General features: G+C 38.4%; 1 protein-coding gene across 3 annotated transcripts in view; it reads left to right on the forward strand.

Moving 5' to 3' along the window:
• The window catches only part of GrlHz (Gustatory receptor-like Holozoa), a 235172-nt gene extending 213976 nt beyond the window's left edge, over window positions 1-21196 (forward strand). For all 3 annotated transcript variants that reach the window (XM_090381276.1, XM_090381277.1, XM_090381278.1), the window contains exons 10-12: window positions 4422-4531; window positions 14736-14873; window positions 20834-21196. In XM_090381276.1, coding sequence (XP_090237402.1) covers window positions 4422-4531; window positions 14736-14873; window positions 20834-20947 — 362 coding nt within the window. In that variant the 3' untranslated portion in view covers window positions 20948-21196. The remainder of the gene's footprint in view (window positions 1-4421; window positions 4532-14735; window positions 14874-20833) is intronic.
• Window positions 21197-23278: the final 2082 nt, after the last annotated feature.

Raw genomic sequence — 23278 nt, forward strand, 5'->3', positions numbered from 1 at the left:
TGTCTTCAATAAAATTATGTAGAAGTTTCTCCATTTCAATCATAATAGCCGGCCTAGCCTTGGTCAATTTAGTTGCCTGCATGGGAACAGCTGTTTTTCCAGCTGCTAAAATTGATTCTTTATTTTTTATGATTGTTCTTACAGTTGAACCTGCCAGTCCTAAATTATTGCACACATCCACTTGTCTTTGACCGGAATCAATTCTCTTCAAAACGTCTAATTTAATTTTCAAACTCAATGTTTTTCTTACCTTTCCAATCTTTGCACCGTGTCCAGACATTGTTGCTTTTTCATTCTTATCTGCCATAACTCTCTGCAAATGTAACTGCGTTGCACTGATTGTGATACGATGTTCGAGTACAGTAAACTGTCTGTATGTCTAACACTGTATGCACTGAATGATATCTAGAATTCCTCTGGCAAGTGAGCTGAAGATGGTGACAAATGTTTTATTTATCTGAAAAGTTCGATTTTACCGTGCAGTAAAATCAAATGGTTGTTTATTGCAGGAAAAGTACTGTAAATCAATTATGGTGTGACTCATGGAGAATGTTTATGGAATTTCCAAAACAGTAAAACAAACAAATTTTATGTACTTCGGGTGACCACAAGGTCAGAGGGGTTCAGAAGACAAGAGAATACTGTACAAGAAACAGCACCGCATTTAGCACTCATGGGATTGATTGTGTGAAAAACATTTCGCAAATTATAGTTCCCACAGTAAAACAAAAGAAGAGATAGGGAGTAAATCTATTTTTAGTACAAATGTATCTTTCTATTACAGGTCAGAACAGAAAATGCAGACTTTGTAACAACATATGACACTGGATGGTAAATTTTTTCAACTTGTGTACTAAAAAAGAATTTCTCCCTTGAAACTATCCACACCAAGAAAATAAGAGCATATTGAAAGTTTCAATTTTGTACATAGAGTAGAAATTATAAAAATAATTACTGTAGTTAATTTCATGGTGGCTATTTTCTCCTTTTGCCAAAAAAAAAAAAAAAAAAAAGGCTCAAAACACTGGACTGAAGACGGATTTGCCAAAAATTCAATCTGTATGCTAGTAAAATAGCATTACAGTGAGTTTTGACAGCCTTATAGTCAGATACGGGTTATAATGTAAGAACAGCGTTATAGCGAATCAGCGTAAAGCGAACCGCGTTATAACGGGGGCCTGCTGTATATGTTAACACTTGAAGGAAACAGATGAACCACATTGATCCAGCAGATATGAATGGTAAGACTCAATGATCCTTTACAGTGTTTGCTTATAAGTTTAATAAATATTTTGCATCTACATTTACAGTAATTATTAATAAGTTTTTAGAGATGAAAATTGGAAGAAGCCTTTCAAATACTGACCTGGAGTCAGTATTTGAAAATGTTATTATAAAATCATAAAAAATAATTTTATAATAACAGAAAGTAAGGTTATTGAAAAACTACTGTAGCTAAAGGTGAACCTAGGAGCCGATGGAATCTATCCAATTATATTAAAATAAGCTGCAAAAGAGGTAACTAAAGTTTGATCATAATAATGAGAACATCCTTAGATTCAGGAGAAGTAACTGTAGATGTGAAAATATATCTCCTCTTCACAAGAGTGGTTCAAAGGGTGATATAACTATAGACCTGTCAGTTTAACTTGTGTGCCAAGGAAAATAATGGAAACATTAGTTAGAGTAATGCAAGATCATTCTGGTAGGAATGAGGTTAGCAGCTATGAGGTTATCACAAAAGAATTGGATGCAAAGAATAATTTGTCATCATTTACTTAGATTTTAGTAAAGCATTTTTTTTTTCCCTTCTATATGGCATCTTATTAGAGCAGTTGGCATTGGGAGAAGTTACTACTATGGATAAAGGGATGGTAGAGTGGTAAGAGACAAAGGATGGTTACAAATGGCTGCGGCTGCTCCCCATTAAGTAATGCAATGAATAGAGTTCCACAGGGGTTAGTTTTAGGCACCCTACTGTTTTTAATGTTTACTGATATAGGTATTTCAAGTTTTATGTCAGTTTGCTGATGATACAAAGGTACACACAACAGTTAATGATACTTCAAGAGGATCTATATAAAGTAAGCAAATGGGCTGTAAAATGACATTTGAAGTTTAATAGTAATAAATGAAAGGAAATCTTTCAATAAATGAAATCTTTGTTTTTAAATTTATTCTAGGATTACAGCAGTAATCCTAGAATAGTACTAGTAGTGGGAACAAAGCGATCTTATATAGCATCAGCCAAAAAAGAAAAAAAAAAAAAAAAAAACCACTATCCACCTCATTTGTCTCTCCCCTCTAGCATATCATTTAGGTGGTATCAAACTAGATCGTGGATATAGCTTAGCGTAATTTTTCAGCACTCACCTCATAGTAATCCGCTTAGTTGGTTGAAAGTTTTGCCATGTGCATAGTGGTTAAGAGATTCTAATAACTTACGGGGATTATAAATTTAAAAACAAAGTTATGGGCTTTAAAAATTTTTCTAAGAAAGGAAAGTGCACCTTTCATTTAATTTATTTTAATTAGACAACCATAGAATGGAAGGTGCACTTTCCTTTCTTAGAAAAATTTTTAAAGCCCATAACTTTGTTTTTAAATTTATAATCCCCGTAAGTTATTAGAATCTTTTAACCACTATGCACATGGCAAAGCTTTCAACCAACTAAGCGGATTACTATGAGGTGAGTGCTGAAAAATTAAGCTAAGCTATATCCATGATCTAGTCATTACATCACAGCACATAAGGACTCCTAAAAATATCATCAGTGGTACCAAACTTAAAAGTAGTGCAGTATGAAAAATATCTAGGGATAATCATACGGGCTAGCATAAAATTCTCTTTCTGCAATGGCGCCTCCATAGCCAGGTGGGAAGGAGCAGCAGTGCGTAGCACGCGCTTCTTGATTAGACCGGGGTTACAGCCCGTCACCACCAAATACGGAGGATGCGGAAAGGTCATGGAATGACCACCGCATATTTCTGGAGCAATATGGCCTTAGTTGCTAATGCTCCTAAAAAAAAAAAAAAAAAATCTTTCTGCAATCCAAACAAGCTGAAAGAAATAAGTAGTCTAAACATGTACATTGTCAATTATGTACAAGAACTTTGCCAGCAGGGATAAAGAGATGATTATCCCATTATATAAGGGATAATCATTTCTTATAAGCAGTGTATATGGTTAGGACATATCTAGAAGTACTGCACATAGGTTTACAAGGTAGGCAAACAAGCTGCAAGAAATAAGTAGTCTAAACATGTACATTGTTAATGATGTACAAGAACAAGAGCCAGCAGGGATAAAGAGATTAGCCATTAAATAGTGAATGACTTCTTTTCTAATAATATTAATACTACGTGAGGTAGCGAATTTTACAAAAGCTGCAATGCTCCTTTCCTCTAAAAATAAGAGCTTGAACAATGGCAAATTTTTTATGGTGATCCAAAGATGACCATTCTTTAATTTGATTTTAATCTTGAATTTTGAGTTTGATTTGATTTGTACAGCAGTCTTTTATGTGCAACAGTACCCAAAGCTTTCTTGAAATCCAAGTATATGATATCAGAATTATTCAAAATCAAAAACTCAGATTTCACGAAAGCTTTTGATACTGTTGCACATAAAAGACTGCTGTACAAGTTGGAGCAATGTGGCAGAAAGGAAGTAGCGATGGATAAAGGGATAGTTGAGTGGGAGAAGACAGAGTGGTTATCAATGGACACCACTATTCGTGGACTGATATTAATAGTGGAGTCTCACAGGGCCCATTGTTGTTTTCTATATTTATTAATAACATTGATGAGGGTAATCAGGCTTCATGTCTAAGTTTGCACAAAGGTTGGCAGGGTTGGTAATGAAGGTATGCCCCTGCAACAAGATCTACAAAAATTAGGATCTGAGCTGAGAAGCGGCAGTTGAAGTTTAACAAATGCAAGGTATTACATATGAGTTGCAGTAATCCCAGAGTGACATATCATCTGTGGGGTACTTTTTCAGAGTAATAGAGAATGAAAAATATCTGGAGGTAATTGTGCAGTCAGACATGAAATTCTTTAGATGTTTGGAAGTTTGCCTTCAGTCAATGGGAGTAATTGCTGGAACAGGTATCCATCTGTTGTGGACGTGGATAATTTGAATAAATTCAAGGAAGAACTATACAAACTATCGGAGGGGATGGACAGGTGATTTTTTTTTTTTTTTTATGCTGATGCTATGTAAGCTTGCTTTCTTGCATCATTTGCTACTATTAATGCTAATACAAATTACATCAGTGAAAATTGCATTAAAATTTGCCCTGTTATGGTTGAGAAAATGTATGGTAACTGATACTAGATTTGATGTTTTTTATTTTTGTTAGATTTTGTTAAAAAATAATATATTAATAATTATTTGATATGTTTATCTTCTTTTTCAGGAACTATTGGATTTCTGTATAGTAATGAAGTATTCAGAAGTTGGTCTGTTTTGCCTTCATTATTAACCATTCTGTTGTGGACATTTCTAATATCATTTCCTGTCATACAGGTATCTTTCATACTTTTTATTTTATATATATAAGATTTTATGTAAGGTCTTCTGTTTCCTGTCAATAACTTACAGATGTCTAATTTTTATGCAATTCAAGTATAAAATTTAAATATTTTAGGACACTGTTGTTATATGTAACTGAGTTATTAGAAATAAATACAGTCATCCCAAAAGTAATGATTATAGCTTTTTTGGTCCAATTTTTATATCTGTTATAAAAATTGGATCAAAGTTTAGAGGTAGAATTACTATAACTAGAATATAGTTATAGGAAGAAGATTCAATTAATTAGACCATGAGATAATATTATAATAGTAATAGCAAATGTTGCAAGAAAGCAAGCATACATAGCATCAGCCAAAAAAAAAAAAAAAAAAAAAGTTCACACATCTGTATCCTCCAAGAATTTGTCTAGTTCTCCCTTAAATTTATTCAACTAATCCACTTCCACAACAACGGATGCAACCCTGTTCCAACAATCAACCACCTGCTGGCTGAAGACAAACCATACATCTATCCTGCAACCATCCTTTCTCAACTTGAATTTATTCCCCCTCGTGTGTAGGCAAGTGGAAAAACACCATTAACATACTTATAACACACTCCTACCCTCAATTTGTTTTCCCAATTTCTTTTAATTAATTTATTTAATTTTTAATTGTGTTAGATTGATTTTTAATTGTGTTCAATTGATTTTTAATTATTTTTTACTGTAATATAAGATTTTAGATTTTTTCGTTTAATTGCTGGAGAGTATCATACGGAAGTGTTCAACATATTATATTGAGGTAAACTTCTCTTATTATTTTACAAGTAGTTTCATTAAAGCATTTCTAATTGAAGTTTCCATCAGGAATTTTCCATCTGGGAGTATTCAGCGGTTTATTTTAAAGCTTATTTCTCACTTAGAAAGTACTTCATGATTGAGGTTGCCAAAGCCAGGGGCCAACCCTCTCATCCCAGCTGTATGGTAGGGATAACACCAACTCTCCTCAGAAAAACAATATGGCTTTAAAAAAGGCTGCAGCACTGAAGACGCTATCAACAATCTAATCACCCAAGCAATGCACTCAGCTTTCAAGTACTCTCTTGCTATATTGGTGGACTTTGCTGGAGCTTTCGACCACCTGTGGTGGCCCAGCGTTCTTCAGAGACTTCGGCAATCAAACGTTTCTAAAAATCTATATAACAGTTTGAAATCTTATCTAACCAACAGAAAAGTACGAGTTACTAACAAATATCAGACAGTTACCAGATTCATCCACCGGGGATGCCCACAGGGCTCTGTGCTTGGCCCATTCCTCTGGTCTATTGTCTTGGACAAGTTCCTGAGCTTGGACCTTGGGGGGGGGTGAGCCCTTGGCCTTTGCGGACGACCTTGTCCTGTTGGTGCGTGCGGACACTAGGTCGTCCTTGGAAATTATTGCAAATGCGGCGCTTGTGAAGCTCCAGAACTAGGCAGCCTTGCACAACCTTACCATCTCTGCAGAAAAAACAAAATCCATTCTCCTCAAGGGCAGACTACAAATTAGAAGACCACCTACGATGAAATTAAACTTCATCTGGGGGGGGGGCTGAGCCCTTGGCCTTTGCGGACGACCTTGTCCTATTGGTGCGTGCGGACACTAGGTCGTCCTTGGAAATTATTGCAAATGCGGTGCTTGTGAAGCTCCAGAACTGGGCAGCCTTGCACAACCTTACCATCTCTGCAGAAAAAACAAAATCCATTCTCCTCAAGGGCAGACTACAAATTAGAAGACCACCTACGATGAAATTAAACTTCATCTGGGGGGGGGGCTGAGCCCTTGGCCTTTGCGGACGACCTTGTCCTATTGGTGCGTGCGGACACTAGGTCGTCCTTGGAAATTATTGCAAATGCGGTGCTTGTGAAGCTCCAGAACTGGGCAGCCTTGCACAACCTTACCATCTCTGCAGAAAAAACAAAATCCATTCTCCTCAAGGGCAGACTACAAATTAGAAGACCACCTACGATGAAATTAAACTTCAACCCCATCCCACTGTACACAGAGGTTAAATACTTAGGTATTTACGTTGACTCAGGTCTTACTTTCCATAACCACCTGAAATATCTAGCCACCAAAATCCGGAAGTATGCCGCCATGATCAGGAGGGTGAGCAGAGCTGACTGGGGCCTGAAGCACAAAGCTCTGACCCTCATATACAAAGCAGTATATGTCCCGATTGTTTGCTATGGTGCCTCCACCTGGTATAGACAAGCTACACTAACAAAAAACAAACAGAAGCTGGATACAATTCAAAGGTTCATGCTGCTATCAATTAGTAGGGCGTGCCGCACTGTTAGCACCCCTGCCTTGCAAGTTCTAACAGATTGTCAGCCACTCTACCTAGAAGTAGTCAGGCGAGGCCTGTATTACCACCATAGGAAAGGAACACCAGCTGAAATAGTAAATCTTCAGCTGGATCTTGCAAATGACCCCAAGATAGAGAAGAGGAGAATCACCCAACACCTACAAGCGATATGGCAACAGAGCTGGGAAACCATGCAGAAAGGAGACATCACGAGGCGATTCTTCCCAACTATAAACCATACTCACCCAGAGCCCCCTCCCTGGTTCTCCCTTGGTCTGCACATGACGTTTATTATCACTGGACACGGGCCCCTTCCGTCAGAAACTCACAGCTATGGGGATTGAAAGAGACCCACGGTGCCATTGTGGAGAAGAAGAGTCCTGGGGGCATCTCATGTATGAGTGCCCTGCCTATGACAACAGTAGAATCAAGTTTGCTACCGCAATTCAAAGGAATCCACGTAACCAAGAGTCCTCGCTGCTGCTCGATGAAAACACGTACAGGGCACTAACTGTGTATGCGCAGGAAATCTTCACCAAGATTGCTTAAATGAGAACAACATTGGATCATGCTGCCCAAGGCCTGAATCAGACTGGCGTGGGTTAGCTCCTTCTCCGCTAGAGGACACTGCCTTGACAACTTGCTAATCCCTTAAGGGTAGGAACACTGCTGGCACTCATCGAGTGTGGGATACTGCTGCAAACCCCTTATAGGGTAGGATCAGCCGGCACCGTTCTGGTGCGGGATTGGTGGCACTCTGGAGAACTTCTGAGTGCGGGATACAGAGTCCATTGGCCTCTGGTGATCATGCAGGGGCACCTGTCCCCTGCTACTTTAACTCCCACTCCCAGACCCCTATTTTCACCTCACAAAGAGCGGACTGCTCCTTAACTTCAGTCCGTCCTCCTTTTCCCTCTTTCTGTTCCTTCTAACTCGTACTCCTGCTCTGTTTTCTCCACCCCCCCCCCTTTTTTTTTTTTTTTTTCTCTCACTTGACCTTTGTCAGGAAGCTCAGGCAACCCTGGCAAAGGCCAGCCAGAGTAGAATGGGCAGCCTGGCTCGCCTCCCAGTGGTGGTGGCGGGCAACGTGGGGTCCCACTAGGGGCTCTGCGGCCAAGCAGCCAGAGACACAACAACAAAACATAACACTACTCTCACAGGAACCAGACATTACACTTTTTCTGGCTTTTACAGAGATTCTGTACTTCTTCACAAAGTACCATGGTGCAGATGTGGGAAACCACAAGTGGCACCTTTCACAAAACACTATGCCACTATGTATGGCAGGGATGTGGGATTATTGAACTGCTGTGTTCCTTGTTTTATTTGTTATACGAGACATGATGAGATTCTAATGAGTGGTAGTAGTGGCGGCAGCATGTGATGCAAGAAAGCAAGTATATGAGCTTATGCAGCATCAGCCAAAAAAAAAAAAAAAATCACACCATTGCCTCCAAATGCCTGTCCAGTTCCTCCTTAAATTTATTCAACCTATCAACTTCCACAACGACAGATGGAAGTTTGTTCCAGCAATTAACCACCGGCTGGCTAAAGGCAAATTTCCGCACATCTATTCTACATCTATCTTTTCTTAATTTGAATTTATGCCCCCTTAGGTTCGTAATCTGAACAAGTGGAAGGATCCCATCAGAATTCAACGTGCTCAACCCATTCAAGGCCTTATATACCTCAATCAGATCACCGCGCAGGTGCCTAGTCTCCAGCCACTGCAATTTGCAGAACTTAAGCGTCTCTTGGTAAGAGGATCCCTTCATTCCCCTCACCAATCTTGTTGCCCTTCTCTGTACACGCTCAAGTAAATCTACACCCTTCCTAAAATGAGGCTTCCAGACCTGTATGCAGTACTCAAGGGATGGCCTAACCATTGCCTTATACAGAGGGACAATCACCTCCTTCTCCCTGCTAGCAAAATTCCTCTATATCATTGACAAAACCCCATGACCTGCCCTGGCAGCCTGTCTGCATTGCTCAGAAAACTTCATATCTGACTGCACAATTACTCCCAGGTCTTTTTCATTTTCTACCACCTTAAGTGTAGTACCACACGGTACGTTTCTCTGGGGTTACTTCTACCCATATGCAGTACTTTGCATTTGTCAAGGTTAAACTTCAGTTGCCACTTCTTAGCCCATCTGCCCAAATTATCTAGATCCTGTTGCAGTAGCATACTGCCGTTACTGTCATTAACAACCCTGCCAACCTTTGTATCATCTGCAAACTTCGACATTAAGCCTGATATACCTTCATCAATATCATTGATAAATATACAAAACAACAGTGGACCTAACACCGAACCCTGTGGGACTCCACTAATAACAGTGCACGAAGAGCAGCACCCATTGATTACCACCCTGTGTCTTCTCCCACTTAACCATCCTTTTATCCATTGTAGCAACTTACCCTTAATACCATTCTGCTCCAATTTGTACAATAGTCTTCCATGCGCAACAGTGTCAAAAGCTTTCCTGAAATCCAAATATATGGTATCAAAATTATTTTTTGCATCCAGTTCCTTTGTAACCACATCATAATATCCTATCAAATTTGGGGGGGGGGGGTGAATGTCATACCCTTGGTTAAGAAGCACATAAAATCTAAGGCAGTACATCCAGTTGACATGGATGGCCAGTGTAATATTGAGTCAGTTTGGTACATACACAGAGAAATATAGTCGGAGTGTCTTATATAATGGGGGATTTTAAAGCAAATCAGAATGGGGGATTTTAACTTTCCAGATGCTGATTAGAACTTATGGATTGGTTACTCACAAATATTAGCAAGGTTTATTGGATAACTGTTCTCTGTAGCAGCATGTTAGAGTAGTGGCAAGAGGAAGAAATACTCTTGTTCTGATTATCAGCAACAATTATTTCATACATTTAAGAACCTACAGGTAAACGATACACTGTGTAGAAGTGATTGTGGTGTGCTGATGTGGAACTTACTTAAAGACATGACTACAGTGGCCGCAGACATTTATTAAATTCTCTAGCGGGACCATCTGATAATGTTGCCAGCAACAAATGCTAAATGAGAAACTTTCAGGGAAGTAGTTGTAGAAGCTACCAGGCTTTTCTATCCTTCTAGGCTGAGACCTAATGGATGTCAGATGAACTGATGAAATTTGTGGCTTTTAAAAAAAAAATCATGGAATGCATACAAATTATCTGGTGATGGTACCTATAAACTAGTTTGTAATCAAGTCACAAGGGAGGCTAGGAAAGCTAAGGCAGATTAGAAGTCTCTGGCAAAGAATGTCAAGAACAGGGTGGATGCCCTCGAAAGATCTAAATTGAGGGGCCCATCAGGCTCTCAGCTGCCCACATCAATGCCAGAGCTTGGACTTCGTCATCACGCAACACAGCGGCAACCCCCAAGGCAGAATGCACTGGTCCCACAGAAAATAGTAGTTGTTGGTGACTCTATTGTCAGGGAAATGGGTAACATGCTTTGTAAAAAGAATAGGTGGAACAGGACCAGGGTATGTCTGCCAGGGGCAAAGTTTGATGACGTTGTAGAGCGGATATCATCTTTTAAGGGCACAAAAGGTGATATAGTTGTACACGTTGACACTAATGATATTAAGAGTAGGAGACTGGCAGAATTACTTAACAAGTACAGCTCACTGTTGAACAAAAGCAGAGAATTAGGGTTGAATTTGAAAGTGTCTGCAATTCTGCCCAGACACTATAGGAGGGAGTATATGATGAGAGCCTTGTCGATCAATTTGGCCCTGGAAAGATTGTGCAAGGCTCAAGGGATAGAATTTTTTTCAGCCTGGTCTGTACTTGTTAACAGGAGACGCTGCTTCTACAGGGATGGGATACACTTAAATAGAAAGGGTTCAAGAATATTTGCTGATGCTATCGAGGCAGTGTTAGGTGGGTCGGAAAACTGATAGCTTGGGGGGGGGATACAAGGACTAATAGTTTAACAGTAGCCGTAGGCAGAGGTAAAGGTGATTCTTGCACAACTTCTATTAGAATAAGTAGCGACGTGGAGCGAGGGGTGTCGGGGGTTTCAGGGACGGATGGCAGTCATCCTGAAATAGGTGGGTATATGGGATGTGTTAGGGTAACTAGGAATAGGAGTAGGAGCATGTATACCAATGCTAGAAGTATAGTAAATAAATTTGATGAATTTGAAGTGTTGGTCAAGACATCAAAGGTGGATATTGTTGGGATAGCAGAGACGTGGTGTCACACAGATATAAGGAATGCTGAACTGGAATTTGGGGAGTACAGTGTGTACAGAAAGGATAGACAGGATAAAAAGGAAAGAGGTGTTATGCTGTTAATTAAGAAAAACATAAAATCAAAAGAAGTGCACCCAGTTGATATAGATGAACAGTGCACCGTTGAGTCAGTTTGGTGTGACATAAGCACTGCGAAAGCAAAAATAAGAGTAGGAGTGTTTTATAGGCCTAATGATTCAAATGAGTACAATGAACAATTATACAGAGAAATAGAGTGGGCTAGTAAATCGGAATGTCTTATAATGGGGGATTTTAACTTCCCAGATATTGACTGGAACTTGTGGGTTGGGCACTCACACACTAGTCAGACTTTTGTGGATTTATTGGATGATTGTTTTCTGCAGCAGCATGTTCGAGAGGCAACCAGAGAAAGTAATACTCTTGATCTGGTTATCAGCAGTGATCATTCATGTATTAGGAATTTGCAGATTAAAGAACCACTAGGTGGCAGTGATCACAGTGTACTGATGTGGGATTTACTTAAAGATTTAATTACCTTCAGGGGTAAAGGAAAGGGTTTTTGCTTCCGTAAAGACAAGTACAATGGTCTCCGACAGTTTTTAAATTCTGTACAGTGGGATCAACTGATGATGTTACCAACAGTAAATTCTAAGTGGGAAGCATTCAAGGAATTAATCGTGGAAGCTACTAAAAGTTTCATACCTATTAAGAAATATTGTTCAAGGTTTAGGCCTAAATGGTTGTCAAATGAACTAATGAGACTCGTAACAGAGAAGAAAAATGCATGGGATGCATATAAATTATCAAGTGACTCAGAAGCCCATGGCAGATATAAGTTAATCTGTAATCAGGTCACAAAGGAGGTTCGGCAGGCGAAGGCAGATTACAAGAAATCCTTGGCAAAAGATGCTAAGAAAAACAGCAAGGATTTCTTTACTTATATAAACTCTAAAAGGAAGGGGATGAATCTGATTGGTCCACTTGACATCGATGGTTCGACTGTTGATGATCCTGCTCAGATAGCAAACAAACTGAATGAGTATTTTGCATCTACATTCACACGTGAGGAATTATTAAGGTTTGAAAATGGCAAAAGGTTATCAAATTGTAGCAGGGTGCTTAATGATCTTGTAATAACTGAGAGCAAAGTGGAAGAGAAATTGTTGAAGTTAAACGTAAGAAAAGCACCTGGGGTGGATGGGATCTGGAGGCGGCAAGGCAACTAAGCAAACCCTTAACCATAATTATGAGATCATCCTTGGACTCAGGGGAGGTTCCCATGGACTGGAGATGTGCAAATGTATCCCCAATTCACAAAGGGGGATCGAAGGGTGATAAGAGTAATTACAGACCAGTTAGTTTAACTTCTGTTCCGGGTAAAATAATGGAATCACTGGTTAAAGATGCATTGCAGGATCATCTAGACAAGACTGCAGCAATAATTCAGACACAGCATGGGTTTGTTAAGGGAAAGTCTTGTCTGACAAATTTGATAGGATATTATGATGTGGTTACAAAGGAACTGGATGCAAAAAACAATTTTGATATCATATATTTGGATTTCAGGAAAGCTTTTGACACTGTTGCGCATGGAAGACTATTGTACAAATTGGAGCAGAATGGTATTAAGGGTAAGTTGCTACAATGGATAAAAGGATGGTTAAATGTGAGAAGACAGAGTGTGGTAATCAATGGGTACTGCTCTTCTTGTACTAATGTTATTAGTGGAGTCCCACAGAGTTCGGTGTTAGGTCCACTGTTGTTTTGTATATTTATCAATGATATTGATGAAGGTATATCAGACTTAATGTCGAAGTTTGCAGATGATACAAAGGTTGGCAGGGTTGTTAATGACAGTAATGGCAGTGTGCTACTGCAACAGGATCTAGATAATTTAGGCAGTTGGGCTAAGAAGTGGCAACTGAAGTTTAACCTTGACAAATGCAAAGTACTGTCTATGGGTGGAAGTAACCCGCAGAGAAATATACCAACTGTGTGGTACTACACTTAAGGTGGTAGAAAATGAAAAAGACCTGGGAGTAATTGTGCAGGCAGATATGAAGTTTTCTGAGCAATGCAGACAGGCTGCCAGGGCAGGTCATGGGGTTTTGTCAATAATATATAGGAATTTTGCTAGCAGGGAAAAGGAGGTGATTATCCCTCTGTATAAGGCAATGGTCAGGCCACGCCTTGAGTACTGCGTACAGGTCTGGAGCCCTCATTTTAGGAAGGATGTAGATTTACTTGAGTGTGTACAGAGAAGGGCAACAAAATTGGTGAGGGGAATGGTGATCCTCTTACCAAGAGAGGCTTAAGTTCTGCAAATTGCAGTGTTGGAGACTAGGCACCTGCGCTGTGATCTGATTGAGGTATATAAGGCCTTGAATGGGTTTAGCACGCTGAATTCTGATGGGATCCTTCCACTTGTTCAGATTACGAACCTAAGGGGGCATAAATTCAAATTAAGAAAAGACAGATGTAGAATAGATGTGTGGAAATTTGTCTTTAGCCAGCCGGTGGTTAATTGCTGGAACAAACTTCCATCTGTCGTTGTGGAAGCTGATAGGTTGAATAAATTTAAGGAGGAACTGGACAGGCATTTGGAGGGAATGGTATGATATTTTTTTTTTTTTTTTTTTTTTGGCTGATGCTGCATAAGCTCATACACGTGGTTTCTTGCATCACATGCCACTACTACTAATGCAGCAAGAACTTATGGCATTTCTTGAAAAGAACTGACTGATCTTATTGAACAAGAGAACATAATATAATATAAATTCAGCAGTTATTATTTCTTGTCCGTCTGTTTGCATGTAATAACTTGACTTCCAGTGAATTGCTTTTCATGAAATGTTATATTATGGTCTTTTAGGATGATTTGTTGAGCTTTCATAAATTTTATTTAAACTTGAACGAATAGATATCTAACAGTTATTATTTCTTCTTTTTTTTTTTTTTTTTTCATATACATTACATAGGTTATCCATATGTATATTCTAGCTGAAGTATTGAATATTGTTTGTTGTTGTACACTGGAGGAATGAATGGGGAGTATGGCAGATGTGCATGAAAGAAATGTTCTTGGTTCAAACATATGAAGTGGTTGCTTTTTGACACACTTGTTTGTTTTGTTTTGTTTTGTTTTATTTTTTTTTCATAATCAGTTTACTAAATATATAAATCATGAATTATTGCTATTTATTTGCGTATTGTATTAATCAAAGCAGAAGCAAGAATACATTTTAATTTTTATTAAAATATCATAGGAAATAAAATACATCGCAAAAATGTTGACCGTATGCTATGATCTGTAGCACATATTGCTATTTGTTTATTTTAATAAATCACAGAAAATCCATGAAATATGTGATTTCTCAATTTTTATTAAAAATTTAGGGGATTAAATATTACAAAATGTTAATTATAATATTACAAAATACTGTATTGAATAATGTGAAAAACAATTACTTTTATATATTATTAGTTAATTAATTAATTTGCAACAGGATAATTAGTTATTTACTTTTCACTTATTAATCACAGAAAAAGAAAAAAATGCAGTTAATTAAATTTTGATGGAATGCACCTGAAATGTAACACACTCTGCATTATTCATCTTATTTAAATTTTTAGGCTGCAAGATTAACAGAAACTTGTGTGAAAATCAAAAAATTAGGCCATGAGCTCAGGGGACGCCCTTTTGGGTATCAAGATACTCTACAAGAAGATCTGGACTCTTTAATTCTGTATACAGCAACACTTAATTTAAAGGTATTTTTTCCTTTTTTTTCTCTCTCTCTCTCTCTCAAAAAGAAAACATTTATTTAAATACTGAAAAACTCTCAGGTCAGGGATATGCTAAATATTGAAATCTACAAATTCAAATTTTATTTTATGTATATAAATGTATACAATTAAAATGAATGTAAACAAAAATTAACTATATGCAGTTAAAATTCCAGTCTTGAAACCAGTAAGCATTTGATCAAAGTAAGTATTTATGTAATAAATAAAAAGTTTGAGAAGTCTGTCTTAGCTAGATGGTGAAGCTGATGTTCAGGTAAAACCAGTTTCTTTAAATAATGTATGAGTATGCCACATTTGGATGTGGAAGAAACAAGACAGTTTCTGCATCTAGCCAAAAGTGAACATATATTTTTGCAAATGTGTTTCTTTTCATTTCTGCTGCCCAAAATATTCTTTCAAAATCAATAGTTTAGTGTAAAATATGTATATATTACACTACACTGTTGATTTTGAAAGTGCAGTGTAAAATATGTATAAAATTTATATGCATTTCTACAAGCCACCTCCATTTACATTATCAGCTTACCTTACAGCTTTCTAGTGAGCATATTTCTTAATGAATTAAGAGAAATAATCTTTTAGTTCTGCCCTTCTAATTCATACTGATTAAATGAACTGGGAACATATCATGGTGTACTCTGTGATACTAGGGAACACTTGGAGCTAGAGGGGTTTCCACTGCCCTGTGACATCACTGCTTTGAAGTTAGAATTTTTAGACTCCAGAGTAGTCTGCATATTTCTTAGTAGTTTTTGACATTTGTTGGGGAAGGAAGGTCTTGAACTGTGTGCCCAACAATCTATTCACTATTACAAGACAGTAGTCAGTAGTAGTCTTGCATGTAGTAGATGTACAATCATCGCTATTGGCTGATAATCCTCCTTGACCTTCTGGCAGGGACTGGCTTATCATTGTATCCACAGTCCCACATTTCTGGCTAGTGCATCTTTTATGGATGAAACATGCTTCACAAAGAATGCAATCCTGAATGTGTACTAATCGACACAAAACCACTCTCACATCACAAGGCACAATAACCACTACCTGGAAGCAGTCAATTAACAGTATACTCAGTACCATTTTCCAGCCACCAATCTCTGACCTCACACCAATACAAGCCCAACTGTTTGCCTCCAATGATTGCTACACTATGCAGAAAACCAAAGGTCCCTTTACCCTAGAGGAACTTCATTGAGCAATATTGAAACTCAAGGACAGGAAATGCCCCAGGTCCTGACCATCTGGAGCCCGAGATTGTCAGGAGAGTAGTAGACTACAATCCATACTTACTGCTGAATCTTTTCAACTACTGTCTGGCAAAAGGATCCTTCCACATGATTGGAAGACAGCTAATCTTCGACTTCTCCTCAAGAATCCGAATAAACTGCCACAACAGCCAACATCATACAAACCAATCACCCTTCTAACTGTTCTCAGCAACTCTTTGAGAGACTCGGCTTCAGAACTCACAAGTATTAAACAAACACAAACCTACCGGCCAACAACCAGTATGGATTCCGTCTAGGGCGCTCGACAGTAGACACACTAAATAACCTGATAACATCTTCATCCACACCTGAAAAATACTTCCTTGTAATCGCAGTCAACTTTGCTGGGGCGTTCTACTCACTTTGGTGGCCGAGTGTCCTTGGCAGGCTCAGGCAAGCACAGATTCCTCAAAATCTCTATGCCTGCATTAAAAGCTATGTATGTGACAGTTTTGTCAGTGTAGAGACTCCATACTCCAGTGTGATCAAAAAGATCCACAGAGCTCGGTCCTAGGGCCAACTTTCTGGAACATAGTCCTGGATGAGTTCCTAAATCAAGATCTTGGGCATGTTAAGTCCCAAGTGTATGCAGATGATTTGATCCTTTCCTTGCCTGCCAGCTCAAGGGCCCAGCTTGAAATTTCTGGTAACCGAGCACTCTGGCTCCTCCAGGAGTGGCCTACCCAGCATAACCCGACAATCTCGGCTGAGAAAACCTCCAGCATCCTGCTGAAAGGAAACCGGACCACTACAGATTGAGGTCAGTGCCACAACCATCAAGCACTGCCCCCAAATTAAGTACCTTGGTGTAATCCTGGACTCAAAATTGTCCTTCCTCCCACACCTACAGTATATCCAAAAGAAGATAAGAAATTACACAGCATTGGTGGCAAGGGTCACCTTCAGGGACTGGGGTCTAAACCGACATACCCAAGCCCTGTTTTACAAAGCAGTATTTATTCCAGCCATCTCATATGCTGCAGGGGTCTGATATCACCGGGCAACTATTGTCACAAATCAGAAGAAATTAGCTACCATTCAAAGAGCAATACTACTTACCATCACCAGAGCCTGCTGCATGGTGAGTACTCCTGCTCTTCAAGTCCTTGCCGAGTCCTCCCTTTGGACCTTGAAACAATTAGATGTGGCATGTTGTATCATCTGTCCAAAGGAATCTCCACTACCTCCATTGGATTCACCACCAACCCAGCAATCAATCGCAGACAGCGAAAAGGCGCCTTCTTGCTCACCTGCAGCAGGCCTGGCAGGACAGATGGGCAACATCCACTAAGGGAGCAGTTACAAAGAAATTCATCCCTGAAGTAAAGTTCGTATTCCCAAAAGCCACAAGCTGGTTTTCTCCTGGTCTGTACATAACATACCTCCTTACAGGCCATAGGTCGATACAAGAAAAATTAACGTCTCTGGGTATCACAGATGATCCATGCTGCCACTGTGGCACTGACAAATCTTGGCACCATATAATGTATGACTGTCCTGACTATGAAGACTTGAGATCTGTTTTGATCACAAAGATTACTAATTTGCCAAAGGACCAAGAACATATACTAATTCATACCCATGACAATTATAAATACTTCACCACTTTTGCACAGGATGTCTTCAACAGACGAAGAACATTAGGGTGCCTATTAAATCACCAAGACCCATAACTTGAGACAGATTCTGGGCACCCCTTCCCAGTAGCATCAATTGCCAACCTCATCGAAGCTTAACTAAACTGAGATTCACTTCTTGCATCCAAGTTCCATAATCCCTGGACCACACTCACCTGATGGATTCATTTCCATTGTTTCTTTGAGGATGCCTCTATCTACATCCCCAAAACCTCTGATGGATTCATTTCCACTGCTTCTTTGAGGATGCCTTTATCTACATCCCCAAAACCTCTGTCAGTATAACTAAGCAAAGCCATAATGAAAATCCATACAGACAGAAGAGATAATAATCGAAAACAGCTCATGCTTGTCGCAAGACTTCTAAAACATCAGGCAACTAGATCGCTACAATGCCACAGCGCATATGTCCAACGATCATGGAGAGGACTATGTCCCAGGAAAGATAGTGCACTAAACCTTCTCTACAACATAATGAGACAACAAGGAATTGACAGCAAACCCTGGATGGGACTCTGTCCCAAATATATCAACATGTCTGGATCCTGAATACACAACAACATAAAAGAACAACAACCATGACTGGATTGCGTCCCATGAAACACAATCCACCGAATTGTCACCATAATTAGAAGAAACAAGGAAGTGACCACAAATCCCGGACAGGATCTGTTTCCATGCAAGACTCCAAACCCAGACATTGGAGACACCAGCAGCTTCGCTGCCTAAGCCACATTGGCAATCAAACCGAGCACTCTTGCCTGGTTATCTTTTACTCCCCCCCACTTCCCCCTTCTTCCCCCTGGTGAAGCATGGCCTGCCTCTCTTACTTTCTGGGGTCACTTTCTCTATCATCCCCATGGGTCTTGCCCCCCCCCCCCAGCCTTCAGTCTCCCCCTACTCTGTCTAACTTGCCAGTGTACACCCCCACACAATTTATCAATTAATAAAGTCCAAATTTAAACCGTGCTTACATAAACCGCTCTCGGCCTTTTATATTCTAGCGTTACCCCCCCCACTTTTTTTTTTTTTTCTCACATAGGGCCTGCCAGAGTACAAAATAAAATCTACTGAGTACCTGACCTGCCTTCCTGGGGCCAAGTGCGGTAATGGTGGTCCTAACAGGCACCCAATGGCTAAATGATCAGAACAACAACGGCACACAACACTACGCATCCTTCCATGCCCCACACACTTCTTAAATCTCTGGCCTACACAGAGTACACAACGTGGAGATGGGGGAAACCCCTGGTGCCGTCAGACAACTAACACACTTTGAACTTGTCACCTTATGAGTAGGTGATCATCTGATCGGTCCATATTTGCTATTTCTGTATTACACAGGTGATGCTTATTATATATTTTTTCTTTTTCACAATACAACTTGAGCACCTAGATGTCCCATTGATTCTCTCTCCCTCTCTTCCATGCATGAATCACATGTCCAACTACACAATCACATTACTGCAGAATAACTGAAATTCAGTTATTTTGTTCAGATGTTCCATTGATCCTTCTTCCCATGCTGCATAAATTACTTGTCCTCTTGATGCATGAATACAGCATTAAGCACTAACTAGCCAGACTTACAAAATAATTGAAATTCAGTTATTTTGGATTATATGCCAACCATTAAGACTAACTGATTAGAGTAATAATCCATTATGTCAAAATTATTGTTGATGTTTTTGAATAATTTACTAGTTTTCCATATTGTGGAAAGCACAGACAGTGAATTAACAGAATTATTCTTTAAAAACTTCGCAGATTTGTAGTCTGTTTGCTTTTACTGTAATCCTGATGACATAAACTGTGTTGAATCAATCCTTATTGTTCAGTTGCCAGAGGACAAGATGTGGCTAAATAATGAGACTGTGCATGCAGCCACTACACATCAAGTGCTACCTGCAAAACAATGCACAGCAGTTGACTTTGAACCTTTCCCTAGTTGTATGTCAAATCACTCTCATTTGCTATGCAATGAGACAGGTTTTCATTACCTTGTTCTACTCATGGCACTAGGGATCAGCAACTTTCCCGTCCTTAAATATAGATTCATTATCGACCTTTCAAATGTGCTGCAACTATGAATCCAATTCTTATAATCTATGGAGAACAGTAACAATAGGATACAAATACTTCATTATGTAGAAATTGAGTCCTCTTCTTTAAAAGACCAACTAGAGATAATTAAATTTCTAATTTTATGGGTAACTTAGTGAATGCTTTTATACCTAAAGAAATAGAAAATTCAAAGAACTGGATATTACTTTTGCACTGTTTAGTTCAGGATTTTGAAGTTTTACTATATTCCTTAAGATTTTCAGTGGTCTGTAAAAGCAAATTTTTAAAATTGTTTATAGTTAGCCCTTTCATGTGTGTGTGTGTAGTATGTTTTTCATATGTATACAGACATTTTTTAAGATTCCTCAAGTAATGTGTTCATTTACATACCAATTGCCTTGTTCATCCCAAATGTGCGTCTATCTCTTATCTGTATTTCCAAGTGATTATAGACAGCTTTAATAGATGGCAGAATAAAAAGAGCTTTTAAAATAAGAACAGAAAATCAAATATATTAGTGTCACTTGTCTCATTTGAACTTACAGAAGTCAAAATTGAATAAATTCTTAGCAATTTCAATCCAGAAATTGATGAAATCAGCTTCTGGATTAAAACTTTTTGTTAATTCTGATTTGATTTGACAGTAATTTAACTTTAATGTCAGGCAGTCCAATCAAAATAAAAACACTTAATATTTAAAGGAATTTATGTACAAAGCTTAACAATTTAAAACTTTTATTTACAAAACGTAAAAATTCTCTAAAAAACTCTCCACAAAACTTGCTGCTATCACGCTCACCCCTGTAGCACATTTGGATAACTCACCACTCTGGGCCCGTGTGTATTCAGCGAATTCACTCATGAAAGGGTTAAAGAATATGGAAAAAAAATTGTAGAATTTGTTTTTGTCCTTTACTAACAGTATTTTTTTTTTTTTTTTTTTTTTTTTTAATAGGCTAAATTGTTCCTTGTTCCTGTGAGAGCATACTTTTTGGTTTTAGTTCTTGCTGTGGTAGCACTTATCATTTTAGTTTTTAAACAGTTTGGCCCAAATGATTTAAACAGCTAATGATTAAACAGCTAATTATTAAGCTATAAGCAAGTTATACTTACATTGTGTATGCATGGTTGGTGACCTCAGCTTTATAATCGCTACGTAAGTGTGCCAAATATTCCAATCTTGTGATAATTTTTAGGTATGGACTGTTTGGTATCATCAGGAAATTTTGATTGATTTGTTAGAGATAGTCACATTTATAAATTGATCTACCAGGAAAAGACTTGGCTACTCTGAAATGTCTATTTTAATATGCACTAGGCAAGGTCAATTTTAAATTGTACATTTCAGAATTATATTTTTTACATTTAAGAGTTGAAATGAACTCTTGATTGTTGTTAGTATTTACTACACAACTGTTATATGACCAATTTTATTATCTTAAATTATATTTATTTTTGAAAATTGTACAAAAGAAATATTAAATGAACTTTGTCAATATATTGGTTGGCCATATTACTCTGTATTTCTAGCTAAGTATAAACATACCAATAAGAAATTTACAATATAAATCCAAAATTACTTAATAAAGCCTGAAGATTAATATATTAACTTGTGAGGGACATAAACAATTATATACAAATTAGTTGATTAAAAAATTGGTGTGTGTGTGTGTGTGTGTGTGTGTGTGTGTGTGTGTGTGTGTGTGTGTGTGTGTGTGTGTGTGTGTGTGTGTGTGTGTGTGTGTGTGTTATTTGAGAGATTTCTGTATAACTGTTTTCTGTATTTGCATAAATCTACTTGCCTGTCTTGTGACTGGCTGCAAAGATAGTGCTTGTTAGTATAACCTGTATATATTTTTATATTTTATGTACACGTCATGTTTTGTGGTTATAGGCAGTTGTATAGATGTTTAGCTAATAGGAGGTGAAATTAGGATAGAAATAGACACTCCTGCCTTCATATTTCCAGAGTGTGGAAAATTTTTGTTGTAGGAAAGGGAACAGTATATGACTAAAGAAAATAAAGTTGGTGCTATACACTGCTTGACAAAATTAATAGAACAAAATGTTTTTCATGAATATTTTATTGTGAACAGTGTCACCAAAGGTGAATATTGGATATAATAGACATCTGGCATACGAATTCCAAATATCCAATAGAAATCGATCTACCACCTTACAGACCTGCGCATTATGCAAATTATTCAAGCTTATAAAAACACGGGTTGCGACCACATCAGTTCATTTCCGTTTTTTGGCTAGCTCAGTGGGATAGCCACATCTCCAGTACTCAGGATGGCAAGTCATTAATATTTAAATGATTCTTTGAGATAGCAGCTGTTGGACAACTTGAAGATGGGTAGTCGCAGGCAGAGGTGGCACTTTGGTTTAATGTGACGTGCAGTGTCATCTCGGCACTATGAAAGCAGTTTCAGGAGTATATAAAGCAAGTGTATGACCAATAGCTCATACACTTGCTTTCACATGCCACTACTACTATGTCAACCAGAACAGACTGCTATCTGCTCTAACAGCAAGCTGGAACCCTACAATGTCCTGTCATCAACTGTCTCTTCAGGTTGCTGCACCCACAGGTGAAAACACTTCCAACCATTCTCTGTTAGAAGGCTCAATTCAAGTAGACTCTACACAAGGAAGCCAGTGGTTTGTATCCCATTAACCCCAAACCACCGCAAAGTTTGTCGAAACAGGTGCCATAAACATGTGACTTGTTTATGGCACCTGTGACTTGGAGTTCTGACAAAAGGGAGTATAGCTCTGTTCTCTGATGAATCTCATTTTATCCTATAAACAGATTCCAGGCATTTTATTTGGAGATAATGAAGAATGCAGTAATATTGGATATAATAGGCATCCTGGCATGCAAATTCCAAATATCCAATAGAAATCATCTACCACCTTACACAGCTGCACATTATACAAATTATTCAAGCTTATTAAAAAAAAAAAAAAAAACGCGAGTTGCGACCATCAGTTCATTCCTGTGTTTTGGCTTGCTCAGTGGGATAGCCACATCTCCAGTACTCGGGATGGCAAGTCATCATCATTTAGATGATTCTTTTGAGATAGCAGACAACATCCAACCTTTTGCCATTCAATTCTATTGACATCAGAGAAAGGAACACTTAGGGTGCAGGCAATGTTCTCTTGTGGGGTGGAATAATGATCAATTTGCCATATCCCTCTAAATGTTTTTGATAGTGGTACCATAACTGTGCAGAGATACCGAGAACAGATCCTTGAACCTTATGTATGACGTTTTAGGCGTATGGTTTGTCCAAATTTTCTTTTCATGAATGACAACGCCACTCCACGTAGAGCACAAATGGTGGAGGAATATCTTAAAATTGAAGATATCCAACAACTGCCATAGCCAGCA

Source organism: Mastigoproctus giganteus, chromosome 9 (assembly GCF_048544385.1).
Source record: "Mastigoproctus giganteus isolate SK-2022 chromosome 9, ASM4854438v1, whole genome shotgun sequence".
Lineage (NCBI taxonomy): Eukaryota > Metazoa > Arthropoda > Arachnida > Uropygi > Thelyphonidae > Mastigoproctus > Mastigoproctus giganteus.